This window comes from Lontra canadensis, unplaced genomic scaffold (assembly GCF_010015895.1).
Source record: "Lontra canadensis isolate GAN:19392208 unplaced genomic scaffold, GSC_riverotter_1.0 scaffold43, whole genome shotgun sequence".
Lineage (NCBI taxonomy): Eukaryota > Metazoa > Chordata > Mammalia > Carnivora > Mustelidae > Lontra > Lontra canadensis.
In genome coordinates this window covers 9,808,791-9,826,807 of record NW_022631037.1, presented here as the reverse complement: position 1 = coordinate 9,826,807, position 18,017 = coordinate 9,808,791, and the positions used below count along the sequence as shown (strand labels likewise).

General features: G+C 38.2%; 1 protein-coding gene across 9 annotated transcripts in view; it reads right to left on the bottom strand.

The window, feature by feature from the left end:
- The window catches only part of SPAG9 (sperm associated antigen 9), a 138,343-nt gene that overhangs the window by 39,737 nt on the left and 80,589 nt on the right, over positions 1-18,017 (bottom strand). For 5 of the 9 annotated variants that reach the window (XM_032872042.1, XM_032872044.1, XM_032872050.1 and 2 more), the window contains 4 exons: positions 11,326-11,533; positions 10,724-10,823; positions 4,641-4,762; positions 247-258 (listed from right to left, as the gene is read on the bottom strand). In XM_032872042.1, the coding sequence (XP_032727933.1) occupies positions 247-258; positions 4,641-4,762; positions 10,724-10,823; positions 11,326-11,533 (442 nt within the window). The remainder of the gene's footprint in view (positions 1-246; positions 259-4,640; positions 4,763-10,723; positions 10,824-11,325; positions 11,534-18,017) is intronic. The other 4 variants (XM_032872043.1, XM_032872045.1, XM_032872047.1 and 1 more) reach the window with 1 other exon arrangement.

The window sequence follows — 18,017 nt, the reverse complement described above, 5'->3', positions numbered from 1 at the left end:
ATAAAGCTATACAGTCAGAAGAAATAGGTTTAGATTGGTTGAAAGAAGCTTATGTAATGACTATGTTTGCCATAAACTCTCAAGCATGTAGGGAGATAAGCATAAAAGCTGAAAATATATGGAAGGCAAAAAAAAAAAAAAAAAATTGAGCAGAAAAAAATGATGAGAAAGCATTGCATGAGAATAGCAGCCAGGAACACCTTGCTTAAAAAGCAGTAATAGTAAAGTATTTAAAAGCATACACACCAGAATATTCCCCTGGGTAAGCAGCCCAAGAGAAAAATGAATGAGAATCACAATTAGATTGTTTTCAGAAAGCAAGATCTCTGCTCATTTATTTCAATGAAAGGAGACAATAAAATTTAAAAGACGTAGAGAAACAAACACAATAAAGTGTAAATATTATAAATAAGAGAAAATTTTGAAATATGTATTCTATGGGAATCGTATCTGAAAATGTAGGTTCTAAAGTTTACACACACTCAGTGAAGAATTCTCTCAAAATCTCGGGTATAAATTTAATATATATGTCAATAGGATTGTCCAAAATTTTCATTTTGAAATGTATTGATAAAAACTAACTCATAACTATAAGAAAAACATAACTTGGAGGTAGCCCCACTTCTATCCAAGGTTTCAACCAAACATAAACTTAGGTCTGACATATTTGGAAACTTTAACTATTAAAAACATGCAAAAAACTGCCTGGCAGATTTTAAAGTCATGGAAGTCTCATTTGGATTTTAGCATCAACCCTCTAGCTAGGTTCATAGTTGGGCCTCCAAATTATCTGTCAATCCCTTGAGAAAGTATGCACAATTTTATCTACCTATACATGCATTTTTTCAAAAGTACACTGCTTTCTTACAAATTCTCCCATAAAGGAGTTTTAATCCTAAAAGGTGAAGAATCACAGAATTACAGGGGAAATAAAACCATTAGAACTATTTAGCAATCCATTCACTTAATTGCTGTGCTACGGTCCTAAAGACTCAATAGAAAGCAACAGACAAAGCTGTCTTGGCCACATTGAGCTCAGAGCCTACCCAAAGAGGTGAGTACATACAAAATTACAGTAAAGTCTAAAGAGTAGCATAGTAAAAAAAAATGAGTGGAATGAGGATACATTTCAGGGACAACTAAGCTTTAACTAGGGGATCAAGGCGGAATTCCAATAGGAGGATATGCCATTTAAGTAAAGGCAAGGAGATTTATAAAGAGATATGCAGTTTTTGTTTTTGTCTTTTTAAAGAAAAGGGAGTAAACAAGCCTTGGTGATTGCTTCTGAGAGAAGAGGGAGAGATTCCGAACGGAGAACTCAGTGGGTGGTGAGGCATTCGCGCGGACAGTACCCGCTGGACTAAGAACAGCCCTGAAACGGACAGTACCCGCTGGACTAAGAACAGCCCTGAACACAATAATGAACATAATGAACTGAGCTGTAGGCACATCAAATGTAAAGCCCTACAAATCAGCTGTTTCAAAAGAACAGTCTGGGGCTCTAGAAAAAGATGCTGAAAGGAGATAAACACTGCGGAGCTATTTTTCATGAAAGCCTAGGAACAAGGGCAAATAAGATTTCCCAAAGAAGCGGGCCTGGGATACTGATATCCTCAAAGATGGGCAGAGGGAAGAGGATCCTACAAAGACTGAAAAAGAATAGTCAGAGGCAGAAAAGTCTGTTATCACAGAAATCCAGCAAAGATGGTGTTAAAGACAAATGTTATCTGAGAAGTCCTATGAAAGAACAGAGAAGGAATGCTGGATATAGTAAACAAGGCTGTTTCACTATATGTGAGTGCGGGGAAGAATGCCCATATGGAGTACAGGGGGATGAGATGCAAGTGGGAAAGGGGAAATCCTGACAGTTAAAAGCAGCTACACTTTCAAGAAGTTTACTTTGTTTGATCATGTATCACAATCATCTAGAATAGTGTCAGACACACAGCAGATACCTCCTTGGTATTGCTGCATAAAGGTGTGACCAGAAATGGAAGGAAAGGGAGTGACAGGACACGAAGGTACTGAAGATAGAGGTGCAGAGGAGGGCAGTACTTTCATTCCCAAGTGGAAAAGATTTGAACATGCTTAAATGACAAAAAAAAGAAGTAAAGAGAGTGAAGTTGAAAATATAGAAAGATAATCAAGAGAAAGAAAATCCCAATAGGAGAATGTATGCCTTCCAAGTTCTAGGTACATGACTAAAGTGAATGGGAAAAGGATCAGTGAAAATAAGAAGTCAAGAGACAAGGACAAATGGGGGGTGGGGAGGGCTTTACCTCTTTTATATAATTAAAAGCAGAAAAAATAATCTAAGTGTGGAATATATGCATAATGATTGCAAAAATGTATACCCTCAAACAAGAGAAGAGTTTTACAAAAGTATACTACAATAACATAGTAATCAAGAAAATGAACAGAGTTACAGAAATGGGACTATGTATTTATCAACCCAAGGTCAATTAAAGAACTTTGGGAAATGATTTTGGTGGTTTCACTATCTTCTATTTCCTCAACCACCATCATGAAATCGTACAGAAGAGAAGCCAGGGAACAACTAAGTGCCTTGGAAATTTCATTTACCACCTTTGACCAAAAGGTATTCATGAAGGACTAAGTCACTACACTTAAGGTGACATAGTAAAAACTTCTAATCTGGAACATTCTAGAGATAAATATATCAATATCTACAAAAGGAAAAAGACACTAGTTTACACTCTATTTCTTATTTTCAAACTAGAAAGAAAACCAGAGTATTAGGATTTTGCTTTTAACCTATTCATTATGGTTAATTCTCTGACTTAAAGAATGGAAGTTTTCAGAAAACACAAGATTTTAAAAGACCACAATTATTTCTAAGTACTCTGTGGCTTCTTAACTCTTTACAAAAAGGAAAGTTTGGGATCATCAACCTCAAAAGTTGTATTATTCAATACTGGAATATGAAGTAGCAGAATATACAAACCAAATTAAAAAGGATGCAGGAATTTTGGGGGGGGTGTATATTGATTCTGGTGATTATACAACTCCATGCTTTTGTTAAAGGTCAAAAAATTCATCATAAAGAGTCGTTTTTTACTGTACATAAATTCAAATATAAATTCAAATACTTAAAAATTCTTCTTTCCAGCATTTTTTGCACCTACTGTTCAAATATGCCAAGGGACTCAGTTTCATAAAAGGAACTTTTCATTCACAATTTAATGTTAACTAAAGTTAAAGTGTAAATTTAAAAATGGGGTGTTCCTTAAGAATTAATCTTTACCCCTCCTTGAGAAATGCAAACTCATTCAATTGCCTCCAGTACTTAACTTATACTTTAATGTGGGAGTTTATGTCTAATTCAGGAAGTTTTATTTATAATAAACTTTCAATCTCTCTTACTAGATAGACTGTGAGTTCCATTTAGACAGAACTTATGTTTCCTTCAAAAAATACTTGAAACTTTCGAGAACATAATGGCAATCAATAAATTTAACACAAAATAATGCAAGGAATCCCCACTCCACAGTCACAAAAATTGACAAAAAGCACCTTTTGAGAACACTGTAGTCTGTATTATAATTACACTAGCAGACACACAATAGATACATAAATTTCTTCAAGGCTGGTATCTATTCCAAAGGCAAGGGTTGTTAATGCCATAAGGTTTTCAATCTCTGTAAGATCTTAAGTTATAAAAAGATACGCCAAAGCTAACTGACATAAGTCAAAATCATTGTTCAAAGAGACTTCAGAGATCACCTAAAGCAGGAGTCTATACATTCTTTCTGTAAAGGGTCAGATGGTAAATATTTTAAGTCTTTGTAAGCCAAAGGATCTCTGTAACAGACTACTTAACTCTGCTGTTATGTGCCAAAGCAACTACAGACAATAAGTAAATGAATGAGAGTGGCTGTGTTCCAATAAAGCTTTATTCATACACACAGGAGATGTGCTGGGTGTGGACCCATGAGCTACACAGTTTGCTCAACCCCTAAACTTGAATCCGGCTCCTTCATTTTATACACAAAGAAACTAAGGCCAGGAGAGGTTAAGCTCTTTGGCAAAGGTCACCAGATAAATAACGGAAGAGCCAAATGCAGTATTTTTTTTTCAAACCAGTTGTTCTTCAACAACACAAATGCTAAAATGATTACCTTCCCCATATAGCTAAAACAGAATATTCTGTGAAATCTCAGAAAAAACAAGTATTATGTTTTCTTTTTTATTAATTAAAGTCAACAGAATTTAAAGAACTCTATAAGCCAGGAACTACCTATCAATCTATACATCTACACATCCATACATCTGGACGCACACACACACACACACACACACACACACACACACAGAGATATACATCACTGTGCTCCTTATGTGTAATACAGTTCTTGGACTACAGCACGTGTTCAATAAAATGTGCTGTATGAATTTCAAAATACAAATTAAAGTGCAATTCCACTAGAGGGATATCCATATATAAAGATGCTTTCATTTAAAACTTTTATGATCTCAAAGAATATATTCCTATTAATTACCTGAAAGTGTAATAACTGTGTGCTACTGATCAGTTAGGGACATTTTAAAGGAATTTTTAAATAAATCATTTTAAAAACATATTTCTAAAACAGTATACTTCTTCAGATAAGCTATCATACCTAGTAAATCTGCTCCTTCATCCACATCTCCAATTAGGCCTGAGCCAGCTGAAGACAGTTCTTCAAAGAGAGATTCTGTATTACGATCAAAAGCTTTGTTTTCTATGCCTTTGGTGGGAGTGCTGTGCAACAGAAATAACACAACCAAATCAACATATATTACAGACTTTATCAACAGTGTAAAGTGAATATAATAGGCAAATAATTGTCCACTTGTTATTTACATTTAATACAAAATATAATTTTAAAAGATTTCTAAAAGGTTTCCTACGGAATTCCCATTAAACTCCACTGAAAGAACTGCTGAAGAAAATACAGAATGTTTATTTTTTGGCCACATCCCCAGTAAACACAAACAATAAATGGCAGCTAACAGAGCACAACTCTGCCTTGTATCAGACATTATATAAGCACTTTACCTAGATTTCCTTACTGAATCCTCCAACCTACTCTACAAAGGAGGTACTATTATCCCAATTCTATAGAATAGGAAACTAAAGAGATGAAGGAATTTCCCAAGATCATCCAGCAAATGCGAGAAAGAGGAAGGATTCAAACCCAGACAGCCAAGCTTCAGAATCCATGATATTAACTAACTGCCATGTTTTATGTTGTCTGGATATAAAATGGCATGGGCATTTTATTTTTAAGGGCAATTATAGTATCTGTTAAAATTCAGAATACAAATACCCTCTGATTCAAGAATTCACTGTCAAAAAAAATCCTACAAAAATCCTGTCCTAAGAAAGTAATTACGAGGGGCACCTGGGTGGCTCAGTGGATTAAGCCCTCTGCCTTAGTAAACTCAGGTCATAATCCCAGGGTCCTGGGATTGAGCCCTGCATCAGGTTCTCTGCTCAGCAGGGAGCCTGCTTCCCCATCTCTCCCTCTGCCTGCCTCTTACCTACTTGTGATCTCTCTGTCAAATAAAAAAATAAAATCTTTAAAAAAAAAAAAAAAAGGAAGTAATTATGAATGTAAAAGGATGGTCTGAGCAGCATTCTTATAGTAGCTAAAAGCTGAAATGACCTTAATGATCATTTATAGGTCAGAGATAAGTTATGGATATACATAAATGTTAAAGATTTTTAACTAAAGAAACCCATTATAAAGAGGTGTGTTTTTAAAAAGCAAGGGGATGCCTGCGTAGCTCAGTAGATTAAATATCTGCCTTCTGCTCGGATCATGGTCCCAGGGTCCGGGGATCAAGTCCCATTTCAGGCTCTTTGCTCGCCAGGGAGCCTGCTTCTACCTCTGCCTGCCTCTACCCCTGCTTGTGCACACACATTCTCGCTCTCTCTGTGACAAATAAATAAATAATGAAAAGCAAGTTACAGCACAGTGTATATAAGCCCTTTACAGCATGGAATATGCAAAGAAACGGGGAAATGTGTATGTTCGTGCTTTAATGTTATATTAATAGAAAAAAGTTGGGGTGCTGGGTGGTGCAGTTGGTTAAGTGTCTGACTCTTGGTTTTGGCTCAGGTCATGGTCTCAGGGTCATAGGATGGAGCCCCATGTTGGGTTTTGTGTTCAGCACGGAGTCTGTTGAGGGTTCTCTCTCCCTCTGCCTCTGCCCCCCTGGCTTTCTCTCTAAAATAATAAATAAATCTTAAAAAAAAAAAAAAGTTTGCACAGGACTTCCAGTTAAACTTGGTCGACTAAACATAGTCATTTTCCACCTATAGAACATAGGGAATAGAAAAAGAAATTGCAGCAGATGGAATGTACACAAAACTGTGTAAGATGGAAAACAGGCAAACAGGAGAAAGTGATTTGACCAATCAGAAAAAGCTGAAACCTAAGCCACTAGCGTTTAGGGAGGAACTCAGCATGCTGCCAGACCTCTGAAAGGGCCAGGCACTGAAGCAACCAGCAATCTACAGAAAGATGCATGCAAGGGAGAACATAAAACAGAAGAATGGAATGAAAGACAGCAAAAGAAGCACTATGAGTGAGATCCAGTCCTCCAGAACACAGACCACCCTCCCCACAGCATTGCTCCCTAAACAATGGATGCCATATTTACATGTTAAAAGCTGGAAACCAGAGAATCAGCATCAATTATTTCAGTTCCAGCAAAACAGCCACGGAGCACAAGACCTTTAAAGAAGGCCTTTATTATAAAATAAAGAGTCCAAAAACAAATGCACTAAGACAGAAGCACTTAGAGCAAAAAGGAGACAACTCAAGCAACAGGAAAAAAAAGTAGAACAACAACAACTAATTTTTTTCAGACTAAACATTGTATCCACAAAAGAAGAGCAGGATGTTACAAAGAGTAATCCTAAAAATGTTTAGGGGGGAAAAAAAATCAATGAGGGTTGAAAGATAAAGTTGAAAAAATCATATGAAAGTTAGGACAAAAAAATAGAAGGGAGGAGGTGGAATTATGAGGGTTAGTCCAGGATGTTCAATAGCTACCTAACAGATATTCCAGAAAGCGGAAAGGACAACAGTAAGGAGAAATAACAAAATTTCTCAGAACTGGGAGATATGAATTTCCAGATGAAAGAACTTACCACATATAAGATACAAAAGAAGACCCCTCGTCAAGCACACAATCAATTTTTTTAAAGATTTTATTTATTTATTTGAGAGAGAGAGAGAGAGAGAGCATGAGAGGGGAGGTCAGAGGGAGAAGCAGACTCTCCATGTAGCTGGGAGCCCAAAGCGGGGCTCGATCCCAAGACTCCGGGACCATGACCTGAGCTGAAGGCAGTTGCTCAACCAGCTGAGCTACCCAGGCACCCCATCAATGAATTTTTAAAGGGGAGGGGCACACGAGGGATAAAGTGAAGATCCTAAAAGCTTCCAGAGAAAATAAACAAAAAAGCAAGAATCCAAATGGCAACTCTCAAAACTCAACATGATAATGAAGCAATGTCTTCACAATTCTGAAGGAAAACTTCTGAATATTTTCCAACCTAAAATTTCTGTTAGCCACTCAGCACCAAGTCTGAGATTCTCTCTCCCTCTCTGCCCTTCCCACTTGTGCTCTCTCTCTAAAATAAATAAATCTTAAAAATGAAGCACCAACAATAAGATGACCAGGGATCCTGGAAACAGAAGATACAACATAGACAGAGGTGACGCGAATTCCCAGCGCGATAGTGAGGTCAAACGCTAGGACCAGAGCCCATGACACCTGGGCTGGAAGATGCGAAAAGAAGACCCCAGGATAGAGGGTGCCTGGAAGCTGGCTTTGCATTTGGCCATTTTGAGAGCGTTTACATTAATGATTCGCAAGGTACCTCTCCTTGAACTAGCAATCGGTATGCAGAAGCCTAAGCAAACAAAACAAAACAAAAATCCAAGAGGTTTTACTAATTCCAGAAAAACAAAGTTGCACAAGATAGGAAATATAATCACAGCATATTCTGTGGCTAACCTGTGATCAGTATCTATATAGTCATAATGATTTAAACAATGAATGTTAATGTAACAAAAACTGACAATTATATTGAGAGGATGAAAGGAAGGATGGTGGTTTAAGGAGCTGTACCCTTGTGATCTTTCACTATAAGGTCCACAGCTAGTATCACAGCATTTCTAAAACTAGAGTTCCTCATCTGATCCACAGAATACAGAAAAGGATCTAAGTGACAATCTTCTCAATGCTACATGCACAAGAGTGCAGCTAATTCATTATACAGAAGAAGCCTTGGGGCATTAAGACTTAATTTTCTGGGGCACCTGGGTGGCTCAGTGAGCTAAGCCTCTGCCTTCAGCTCGGGTCATGATCTCAGGGTCCTGGGATCGAGTCCCGCATCGGGCTCTCTGGTCAGCGGGGAGCCTGCTTCCTCCTCTCTCTCTGCCTGCCTCACTGTCTACTTGTGATCTCTCTGTCGAATGAATAAAATCTTAAAAAAAAAAAAAAAAAAAGACTTAATTTTCTCACAGAATCCCAGCTGTGAATAGAAGGAGCAAGGAAAAGAAGCACAAGGATATGACTTAGATACCTGAGGAAAAATAGCAAAAGAGAACTAAGACGTGGCTGCCGCCACCGCCACATCCACAGTCATGGGGAAGCACGAGTTCTCCGTGGACATGACTTGTGAAGACTGCTCTAAGGTGGTCAGTCAGGTGCTCAACAAGCTGGCAGGAGTTGAGTTTGACAAGGACCTGCCCAACAAGAAGGCCTGCATCAGCTCTGAGAGTGTGGACACTCTGCTGCAGACCCTGGAGAAAGAGGAAAGGCTGTTTCTAACCTTGGCCCAAAGTAGCCAAGGTCTGAACCCCTGGGCCTAAGAAGGACCAAAGGGGACAGAACGCTCACCCTCTCCTGACCTCCAGACAGACCTGGGGCCTGGCAGTCCTGCTCAGGGACGGGTGTTCCTGCAGACACCCTCCTTTAGCCTGCTGGCCCTCCCTAGCATCCCTGCAATGAAGCTGAGCCACTTTTGTTGAGGAAAAAAAAAAAGAGAGAATGAAGTGAGAGACACTGCCTCTTGAGAATGGGACTAAGGGGTGGGTAGGGGCAAGGGACTACTACTGCCCTTCATATTCTGAATTATTACCATTTGACCTTACTATTATACATGCGTTAGTCTAACAAAATTTATTGTTTCATTTTGAAAGAGGTTCAGGATGACAAACTGAAACTGCTAGTAAGTGGCTGAGGCTTAGGAAAGGACAGATAAAAAGCAAATTTCACTTCTCACACTCTGCATTGTTCTCTTTTTCTTTCTTTCTTTTTTTTTTTTTTTTAAGAGAGAGAGTGCAGGGGCAACTGGTGAGAGAGGGGGAGAGAAATAGAGAGAGGGAGTGAAAACATCCCAAGCAGGCTCCATACCCAGAGAAGAGACTGACACAGGGCTCACGGCTCAATGCGGGGCTCTGATCTTACAGGCCCTGAGATCATGACCTGAGGCAAAATCAAGAGTCAGACACTTAGCCAACTGTGCCACCCAGGTGCCCCTGCATTGTTTACATTTGTAAATAAATAATGAAAAATATTTTCACAGGATAAGGCCTTTGGAATCAGAGTCCTAGATTGAATGGCAGCTCTACTTGCTGACTAGGTTATGTCTGCCAAGTTATTACACATTCCTGAGCTTCCTTACCTGTAAAATGGGGATGAAGACATTGACTTCATAAGGTTGTAATTAAAATTATATTACATGATGGTGATGACGACAATAATACAAACATTTATTAAACTGGGCCCTTTGCCAATGATTTAACATACCTTGATTGATTTAATCATAATCATCTGAGGTATTATCACATTTCCTTTTTATGAAGGAGAAAATACATGTCAGATTCAAATCCAAGGCAGTATTTGAACCCACACAGTCTTACTCTAGGTTCATGCTTTTAACCACAACTGTAGTGATCAATAAATGGCATGTATTTTTATAGTCATTATTATTAAAGGATAAATGTTATGGAAGAAATTAAAAGAAACGCAGTAGCTCCTGCGTGAAATTCCTGAACATCCATATGCTTTAGAATACCTTGATTAAGATGATAGGTAACAATTCTCTTCCCAACACTAAACAGGCTCACCATGTAATGAAACTAATTTCTTCCAATAATGAGATCATTACAGTTTGACCTTTTTTTGTTTTGTTTTTTTGAATAGGCTCCACACCCAACATGGGGCTTGAACTCACAATCCTAAGATCAAGAGTCAACTGCTCTACTGACTGAGCCAGCCAGGCATCCTGAAACCATTACAGTTTTGAAGCAAGTACATATGCTTCTTCCTGATCTGGTGGAAGGAACAAAGGTTGCTCAAATTGTTACTTTCCCTACTCCTGTTTCTGTTTCTTCAAATTCCAAAAAGTATTGGTTACATCTGGGCTGTCTTCTCCCCCTATCCTTCTATATGCTCCTAATCCCTGATGCTGCAAAGGCAACATTTCACCACAAAACATTTCGACCACATACAATGTCCAGTTACAAAAATGGAAACTAGAATATAATACTAATATTTCTTCAGCAAAACACTTGAATACCCTTGTTTTCTGGCAAGAGACCAGAAAATAACAGTATGCTTCTGGGAGAGGGGAAAGAAAGGATAAAAATGTCTTCATCTAAAAAAAAAAAAAAAAGTCTTCATCTGACACTGACAGTACCTTGAACCTTTATATCCACTGAGATCCTTGTCCATATCCAACTCAGGAGTGGATTCAATGATTGCTTGAACTTCTGACTTCTCTTCATTTTCAGCAGAGCCTTGGGAAAAGGACAAGATGATGTAAATAATGCATGTATCACATACTGACCCTAATATGAAAATCCTGTTGCTTCAATGGTTATAAATACATCATTTGATCATAAAATAATTTTAAGGTTGGGTTCTAGGAAACATGGGGTTAGACAAGATATCATATATTCTAAACAGTGAATATCAGAAACTGATAAATAACCAAAGTTTTTACTTATATTTCTTGGGACACAGTCCATTTTATCCCAGGGCAGAACTCCTTGTTTGTTTATTTACTAATTTAGGTGTGAAATACAGAGAAGTTAAAGATGAAGACTACTGTCCTACCTTTCAGGCTCTCCATTCCCCGAGCTCCCCAAATCTGTCTCTCAAAAACACTGATCATCATCCCTTTTAAGCTTACTTATAATTCAGTATGATTTTATAAATCTAAAGCAGTAATACCCCTAAGTTGTATCTTTTCACACCCACATGATCTTTACCAGAAAGTAAAGAACTAGCATCCCTTACCTGTTGATACATTTCTAGTTTCTTGGGCTACCTGTACTTCAATATGCTTGCTTATCTCTGATTTATTTGGTGTATCTGCAACCTTCACAAATCCTTCATTATCTTCCTTTAAGGGAGTATCAGTAGGAAGTGTGGCCACATCTGACGCAGCTGTTGATGCTGGAGTAGTAGCTTTAGATCCTCCTTGGCTAACATCAGAAAGTTCATCCTACAAATAAAAAGAATTATTGAGGCAGGTTGTGCCTGGTTGGCTCAGTCAGTTAAGCGGCCAACTCTTGATCTCAGCTCAGGTCTTGATTTCAGGGTTTTGAGTTCAAGCCCTGTGTTGGGCTCTACACTGGGCATGGAGCTTATTTAAAAAAAAAAAAAATCATAAAAAAAAATCATGGGGAAATCTTTAAATGATTAATTTATTTTAAACCATTTTCTTAAATGAGCTAAGAAAAAAACTTGCAGAGAAAAAAAATTCTATGAAAAAAACACTAATAGAGGCACCTGGGTGACTCAGTTAGTTTAGCATCTGCCTTCAGCTCAGGTCATGATCTCAGGATCTTCGGATAGAGCCCCAAGTTGGGTTCCCTGATCAGCTGGAAAATCAGCTTCGCCCTCTCCCTCTGCCCCTCCCAACACCACTCACTCTCATGGTCTCTCTCTCAAAAAACAAAATCTTAAAAAACAAAACAAAATCAAAAAACAACAAAACAAGCAGGGAATAAGAAGATTCTGAATCTCATGAGAGTATCAGTAGGAAGTGTGGCCACATCTGACGCAGCTGTTGATGCTGGAGTAGTAGCTTTAGATCCTCACAAAACTGTAATGGTTTCAGGATGCCTGGCTGGCTCAGTCAGTAGAGCAGTTGACTCTTGATCTTAGGATTGTGAGTTGTGAATCATGAGAGATTCAGAGTTTCGTACTCTACACAGAAACATCCTGCATTCAGATCATCTGAAATACTGTTAAAAGGGCAGATTCTAAGGCCAACTCCAATCTTTAGGCAGTGAGACCAAGTAATCTGCATTTTAAAAAGAAATCCAGGTGATTTATATACTCATCAAAATTGATAATTACTACTCTAGGGTCCACAAATAGTCTTTAGGAAGGACACGTTCAGACTGCATTTTATGCAAAAATTTGTGGAGAATACACTTTTCTGGAGGAAAAAAATCTACGTCTATCAGGTTTTCAAAGACGTTTAAAGCCCCCAAATAATTAAAAACAGTTGTCCAAAAACTGAATTGCTAGGTGGCATATCTGAAACTAATGTAACATTGTGTGTCGATTAATAACAGGGGGGGGAAAAAAGTGAGGGAGGGGATTAAAAAAAAAAAAAAGAGGGGCACCTGGTGAGCTCAGTTGGTGGCGTATGTGACTCTTGATTTCAGGGTCATGAGCTCAGAACCCATGCTGGGCATAGAGCCTACTTAAAAAGAAAAACAAACACAGTTGTGCAATGGCTACCGATAATGAGGTAGTTCTTTTAGAGCAAAGTACCCAGGTCTTTAAAAAAATAAATAAATAAAAGAAAAGAACCTAGGGCAACTGGGTGGCTCAGTAGGTTAAGTGTCCAGCTCTTGGTTTTGGCTCAGGTCATGATCTCAGGTTCCTGAGATAGAGCTCTGTGTTGAGCTCTGTGCTAAAAGTGGAGTCTGGGATTCTCTCTCCCTCTCCCCCTCAAATAAATCTTAAAAAAAAAAAAAGGGAGAGAGAGAACCTGACAAAAAGTTTACAAGTAGTAGGAGGAGGAGCAAGAAGAAGAATTAGGGTAAATTAGTGAGTTTACCATTCACTAACTGTTCAACCTTGGGTAAGTTACATATTCTTTCTGTATCTATTTCTTATTTGTAAAATAGAGATAAGGTACCTAATTAATAGATTATAAATTATTCTACATAAAGACTACAAAGTGTTCACACGTACTGAGTGTTCAAAATGTTAGCCACTGGGATGCCTGGGTGTCTCAGTCAGTTAAGCATCAGCTTCAGCTCAGATCATGATCTCAGTGTTCTGGGGATCGAGCCCCACATCAGGCCCCCTGATCAGTGGGGAATCCTGCTTCTCCCTCTCCCTCTTCCCTCTGCTTGTTCTCTCAAATAAATAAAATAAATGAAAAACAAAAGCTTCACAATTATTATATAGCAAATAAAACAATATGTTATGCACAACTGAGAATTTTGAAATGCATGCTTCTGGCCTAAAGCAAAAAGAATATATAAACGTATTAAGTTATGCTACTATGGTAGAGGATGATTTTTAGTGACTTTTATTTCCCTCTTCAAAATTTTATTTAACTTTTAAAGCACATTGTTAAAAATGTTACAGCTACAAAAATAATGAAACAGAATCCATATCATTAAAAAAAACACTATACCAATCAAGATTACATATATTATATATATATTGAAAATATTATATTTATATAATTATATAATATTATATATTATATAATTATATATAATATTATATTATATATATATTATATATATATATATATAATATAATTATATTATATGTAATTATATATTTATATTGTGCAATCTGGGGGCACCTGGGTGGCTCAGTGGGTTAAGCCTCTGCCTTCAGCTCAGGTCATGATCTCAGGGTCCTGGGATCGAGCCCCACATTGGGCTCTCTGCTCAGCAGGGAGCCTGCTTCCCCCTCTCTCTCTGCCTGCCTCCCTCTCTCTCTCTGCCTGCCTCCCTGCCTACTTGTGATTTCTCTCTCTCTGTCAAATAATTTTTAAAAATCTTAAAAAAAAAAAAAAGAAATTCTATATTATGCTATCTGAGGAATTTGTCTTAGGTCCTGAGAAGTCAGAGAGTGTTCAAATTAAAATTTATATTTTAAATTCTATTCAAGTATAAGAAAACATTTTCAGCATGCAGTCAACTACCTGTGCTATGGTGGAAAGAAATGACAATGAAAGCAACCACACTTGGGGAGCTTATCACCAAAATACTTAGCTTTATAACATTAAAACATTTTCATGTTTCGTCTCCATTCATTTACTATCATGAATTTTGATGGGAGCACAAATTTCACTATCAAGAGTGGCTGAATGTGGGGCACCTGGGTGGCTCAGTGGGTTAAAGCCTCTGCCTTCGGCTCAGCTCATGATCTCAGGGTCCTGGGATCGAGCCCCGCATCGGGCTCTCTGCTCAGCGGGGAGCCTGCTCCCCCCCTCCCCCACCTGCCTCCCTGCCTACTTGTGATTTCTGTCAAATAAATTTTAAAAATCTTAAAAAAAAAAAAAAAGTGGCTGAATGAATACAAAACCAATTACCAGATGAGAATTCAGGGTGACATGAATTATATATTTGCTGTGGCAAATCAAGAGCTCTTCATCTAGAAGATGTGATTGAGAGAGAGATTTTATTAAAAAAAAAAAATATATATATATAATGGAATATTACTCAGCCATGAAAAAGAACGAAAACTTGCCATCTGCAACAAGAATGGTAAGCTACAGAGTATTATACTAAGTGAAATAAGCCAGTGAGAGAAAGAAAAATACCATGATTTCACTCATACGTGGAATTTAAGAAACAAAACAAATGAGCAAAGGAAGACAAAAAAGAGAGAGAGAGAGACAAACCAAGAAGCAGCCTCTTAACTATACAGAACAAATAGCTACCAGAGGGAGAGTGGGCAGAGGTATGGGTGAGTAGATGGAAGGGTATTAAAGAGTACGTTATCCTGAGGAGCGCTGAGTAATATACGGACTGCTGAATCACTATATCGTACATCTGAAACTAACAGAACACTGTATGCTAACTGGAATTAAAAAAAAAAAAAAAAAAAAAAAAAGACTTTTTTATCCCTTCAACAGTGCCCCACAGCCCACTCTTCAACCCTACCCCAGACTCTGAGGGTTGTTTTTTTTCTTGTCTATTTGTAAATGATGAGAGGTATAGAATGTCACAGAATGTGAATGCCATACCAGCATGAGTTACCCACTGAAGAGGCTGAGTATCTTGGCCCTAATGACGAGCCTGAGCTCTAACATATGGATAGAACCCAAGTGTTTACCAAAGACCTTCATCCTAGAAAATTCCTGCTAGTCTCAACTTCTGAGTTTATATTATACTTGGACTTGAAAAAATAACTGGTCAGCAACCAATTATTTTATTGCTCATCATCATTTTAAGAAACACACATATCCACAACCGATAATGATCCATTTACCAAAAAAAATTTCCCCTGAGATTTTGAATCTATCAAAGGAAAAATAAAATAGTATACCCATGTTAGCATATGACACTTATCTAAAATGAATTTTCAGTGGCATGGGAAAGTCCTTATATGTTAAATTGGAATATATATATATATACTTTTAAAGAAATAAAATGTATATATGACATCATTTATAACAGCAAAAAACTGCAAACAATGCTCCAAAATAGGAGATTAAGCAAACTACTTACAGATCCATAGAAGAGAATAGTATGCAGCAATTAAAAACTGTGCTGCAGAAGGTTATTTACTGAATGGAAAATATTCAAAATATTTTGCAAAGACGCTGGGGATTAAAACAATTCAGTATGGGGGCACCTGGTTGACTAGTCAGTTAAGCACCTGCCTTTGGCTCAGGTCATGATCCCAAGGTCCTGGGATCGAGCCTCACGTCAGGCTTCCAGCTCAGCGGGAAACCTGCTTCTCCCTTTCCCTCTGCCACTCCCCCTGCTTGTGCTCTTGCTTTCTGTCAAATAAATAATAAAATCTTTTAAAAAGTAAAAAATAGTAGTAATAATTTGAGGTCCATTTTTTTCTTTTCTTTTCTTTTTTTTTTTTTAAAGTAAGCTCTATGCTGGGGTGCCTGGGTGGTTCAATTAAGTGTCTGATTTCAGCTCAGGTCATGATCTTAGGGTCCTGGGATCGAGCCCCACATCAGGCCCCCCACTCAATAGGGATCTGCTTCTCCCTCTCCCCTTGCCCCCCCACAAGCTCATGCTCTATCTCAAATAAATAAAATCTTTAAAAATAAATAAAGAAAAAAGTATGCTCTGTGCCAAACACAAGGCTTGAACTCATGACTGTGCAATCAAGTCACATGCTCCACTGACTGAGCCAGCGAGGTGTGTCCCTTCAAGTCTATCTTGTACTTGTCATTTGTCTCTCAAGTAAAAGTCAAGAAATGATTTCCTCTTCCTCCCTATCACCCCACCTCCAATGTCTAGTTACTTCAACCTTACAAAAAAAATTACTTAGTGGGGCACGTGGATGGCTCAATGGGTTAAGCGGCTGCCCTCAGCTGATGACACTGCAGTCCTGGGATCAAGCCCCATGTCCAGTGGGCTCCCTGCTCCGTGGGGATTCTGCATCTCCCTCTCCAACTGTCCCGCCCCCTGCTCCTTCTCTTTCTCTCTCTCTCTCACTCTCTCTTTCTCAAATAAATAAAATCTTTAAACAAATTTACTTAGTAATTAAACAGTTCACAACATAAAAAGTTTGACAAAAAGTCTTCCTCCCCAAATGCCTCTGTGTATCTGGGAGTACCAAATAAAGCAAACAAGAGAGCTGAACCTAAACCAGGAAAAGGACTGGACCATCTCAGGGATTCTAAAGGTTTGGGACTATAAGGAAGTGGTAAATTAGGATCTGCTTAGAAGAAAATTTTAAATTTGTCATGGGCTATCCAAGTAACATGAGATTTATTTATCTGTAACTTACCTTTTATAGTTTTACCATATAAAAATATTTTATACTCATTAAAATAGCTCACTGTGTGGGTTGTACTTCTGGATCTCAGGGAGAGCTGAGGAGAGAAAAGCTCTGAAATTGAAAATCATTTTCAAAAGAGGCATTTCTCGTTGGTCTCCCAGGCAGTGGTGACATAATCCTCCAAGATTAGTAGGAAAGGACTGACATGACAAGTCTCTGCTACAGTGTTTGGTTGGAGGCACCGTATTCTTATGTGGAAGAAATTATGTCATTCTGTCACTAACAATGCCTCCAACTAAGAAAGAATGAAGAAAGACAAATCTAAATGTTAATCTTTTAAAAGATAAAGTGTATCACTTTTAGTCTCAACAGTAAGCTTGTAAGATACCAAGTGCAAAATAACAGAAAATTCTTGGGGCACCTGGGTGGCTCAGTCGGTTAAGTATCTGCCTTGGGCTCAGGTCATGGACCCAGAGTCCTGGGATCGAGTCCCCCCACACCCAAAATCCCTGCTCAACGGGGAGCCAGCTTCTCTGTCTCCCTCCACCCCTCCTCCTGCTCATGTTCTCTCTTTCTCTCAAATAAGTAAGAGTAAAAAAGAAAAGAAAGATGGTAAATTTTATTCTGTATGTACTTACTACATACAAAAAAGAAAATAGGTGTCATTACTTTTAGCTTCACTTGAGATACTATAATGAAAGCTATCTGGCCTTTGTGCCATTTTCTTACTGGCTTTAGATATCAGGCTAAAAGTCTATAAGCCTTTACAAAATATTTTCAGTTTTTCCATTCATCAAATGCCTCCCTCGTGTGCTCAGCCCTGCACAGAATATTTATGTCATGTGTTGGTCAGCATCCTGTAACTATTTATGTTCTGAGAGACCATAAGTTTAACTAAAAAAGAAATTATCTACGACAACTTAGAAATGCAGGGAGTGGGGCCTTGAGGTGGCTCAGTCAGTTTAGCATCTGTCTCTCGGTTTCGGCTCAGGTCATGTATCTCTGGAGTTGTGAGATCGAGCCCCACATTGGGC